Raw genomic sequence first — 2,136 nt, 5'->3', positions numbered from 1 at the left:
GTATTTCTTCAGCGACCAGCACGGATCAGCTCCAGGCATGACGAAGCGGATATCGTCCTCTTTTGGAAGGCCAAACAAAGTAGTTTCGCTTTCACAACGAAACACACAGCGCCTTCACGACATGGCGGCGGCAGCAACAACAATACTACAGCGAGAATAAAAGTTACGCCTTCTTTCTTTGCATGAACATTTGGGCGGCATTATGCAAATCTTCCCACATCGTGCCGTTAGAACGAGCCGTTTTTGGTAGGTGTGGCTGACTCTTAACTTTTATAAAGAATATCTCTTTGGGTTTGAGACTTTAGTCTTTGCAACTTTACAGATCTTCTTTATGCACCAAGAGCTTGTAACACTCCAAAGAGAAAGGAAAAATTGAAATCGCATCGTATGACCCCTTTAAAAAAAAAAAATCCTAAAAATTAAAACATTCACTTTTTTTATACAACCTGTGTGATTTTTCTCCTGTAGAATGCAAAAAGTAATAAAAAGCACGATAAAAATATAATAGTTGTCAAGTAGCAGTCGTACGTCTGAAGTCACACAATAGCTGTGTGATGGATTTCAGTGAATAACAGCTTAAATTGTCATCCACAGAAAGCTTTTGTATTAGTTCATATTCATTTTTGTTTTTGCTTTAAAATCTCTCAGGTTGTTTTTACTTAACAGTGCTACTTGGTTTTTGTAGGACAAACATGCCCACCTGCGTATCCGCGGCTATGTAGATGAGGTCATGGGTCAGCTGATGAAGCTGCTGGGATTGGAGGTTCCAGAGTGGGCGGGGCCAATGCTGTGTGAAAGCTCAGGTGGAGACCAGGACATCCTCCCATTCGGAGCCTGGAAAAAGGAAGTGAAGATTGAGCTGAAAATAGAGGAAAATAAACACGCCGTCCCAAAAAAACGAAAGAAGAAAGAGCAGGATGGTGAGATAAACTGCAAGAAAGATGTTAAAGTAGAAGAAGAGGTAAAGGAGGCAACGTTTAGTGACTCTCAACCAATCAAAACGTAGACGTCGTCCTGTGAGGCGCATCCTTTAAACGGCTCCTCCCACAATCCTTCAAGTTCTTCTGTCATGAATGAAACGGACGCAGAACCACAGACAGACACTGAACAGCCCTCTTCCTAGAGCCCTATCACAATCAGAGAGAAACTGAATCACAAATCTCAGGAAGTGTGGTCACTATATACCCTGTGTTTACATCATCATGAGGAAAACCTGGGCTCAGGCCTGTTAGATGAAGTGAGGTGATGAAGCGATGCCATTGAGCTGTGAGTGTGTACCATTACAGCTAGTTAGTGGATAAATTAGGTGGATATTTTTTCTGTTTGTCAGCTAATCTGTGCAGTTTTTGTGGATGGAGGTTTTGGTGAATCATGGTTTTGTACTGTAAAATAAACATACCATGATCTTTTCTACCCTCAAATAAATCAGGTTAGTAAAAACAAGGTTCACTGCACAAAACATGTCTGTCATAGTTCACCCTAAAATCAAAACATTTTATTATTTTTATAATAGACTGTATAACAAATACTACTAAATTTTTTTAATATGGGAAATTTGCTTAATTGTCATTCCACATTGAAAAAAAACATGACTTAATGGTCTTAAAAATATACATCTTTATGCAGTATTTTTTCAATGTTTTGTTTTATTTGGGGGTGAAATATGACCCAGGCAAGCTTTGTGAGGTTCAGCTTTTAAGGAAAGAATGTCAAATGTCGAATTAGCTTGAGCTGTTCATTCTAATTGTGTAACATGTAATGCTTCTTTAGCCACTAATTTCCCTTCAGTGATAAGACATTTATTGCTTGTTTTGTTTCAGTCTTCAGCGCAATTATGTAACTTTGTTGTTCTACTTTTTCATTAAAGAACACCCATTGTATATAAACAAGATGCTGAAACTGTAACCTGACTGTTTATTTTAGGATGTAAAATCTGTCTTATATCCTTGTATGATGCTTACATAGACAGCATTTTAAGGCACACTCAGGACCAAAAGCCTTTTCCAAAGTGCCTCTAGCCAAATTGGAAAAACAAATATGAAAATGTAATTTCTGAAAATTGATTTATATATATATATATATATATATATATATATATATATATATATATATATATTCTCTAGTATTAAGTATAAT

At 37.1% G+C, this 2,136-nt stretch overlaps 1 protein-coding gene across 1 annotated transcript in view; it reads left to right on the top strand.

The window, feature by feature from the left end:
- The window catches only part of LOC107696599 (NAD-dependent protein deacetylase sirtuin-6-like), a 26,904-nt gene extending 25,383 nt beyond the window's left edge, over positions 1-1,521 (top strand). The window contains exon 8 of the mRNA XM_016497037.1: positions 686-1,521. Coding sequence (XP_016352523.1) covers positions 686-1,006 — 321 coding nt within the window. The 3' untranslated portion in view covers positions 1,007-1,521. The remainder of the gene's footprint in view (positions 1-685) is intronic.
- The last annotated feature ends 615 nt before the right edge of the window (positions 1,522-2,136 follow it).

The sequence above is a fragment of the Sinocyclocheilus anshuiensis genome, unplaced genomic scaffold, assembly GCF_001515605.1.
Source record: "Sinocyclocheilus anshuiensis isolate Anshui unplaced genomic scaffold, SAMN03320099.WGS_v1.1 scaffold217, whole genome shotgun sequence".
NCBI classification, from domain to species: Eukaryota; Metazoa; Chordata; class Actinopteri; order Cypriniformes; family Cyprinidae; genus Sinocyclocheilus; species Sinocyclocheilus anshuiensis.
This window is presented reverse-complemented; position numbering and strand designations above follow the sequence as displayed.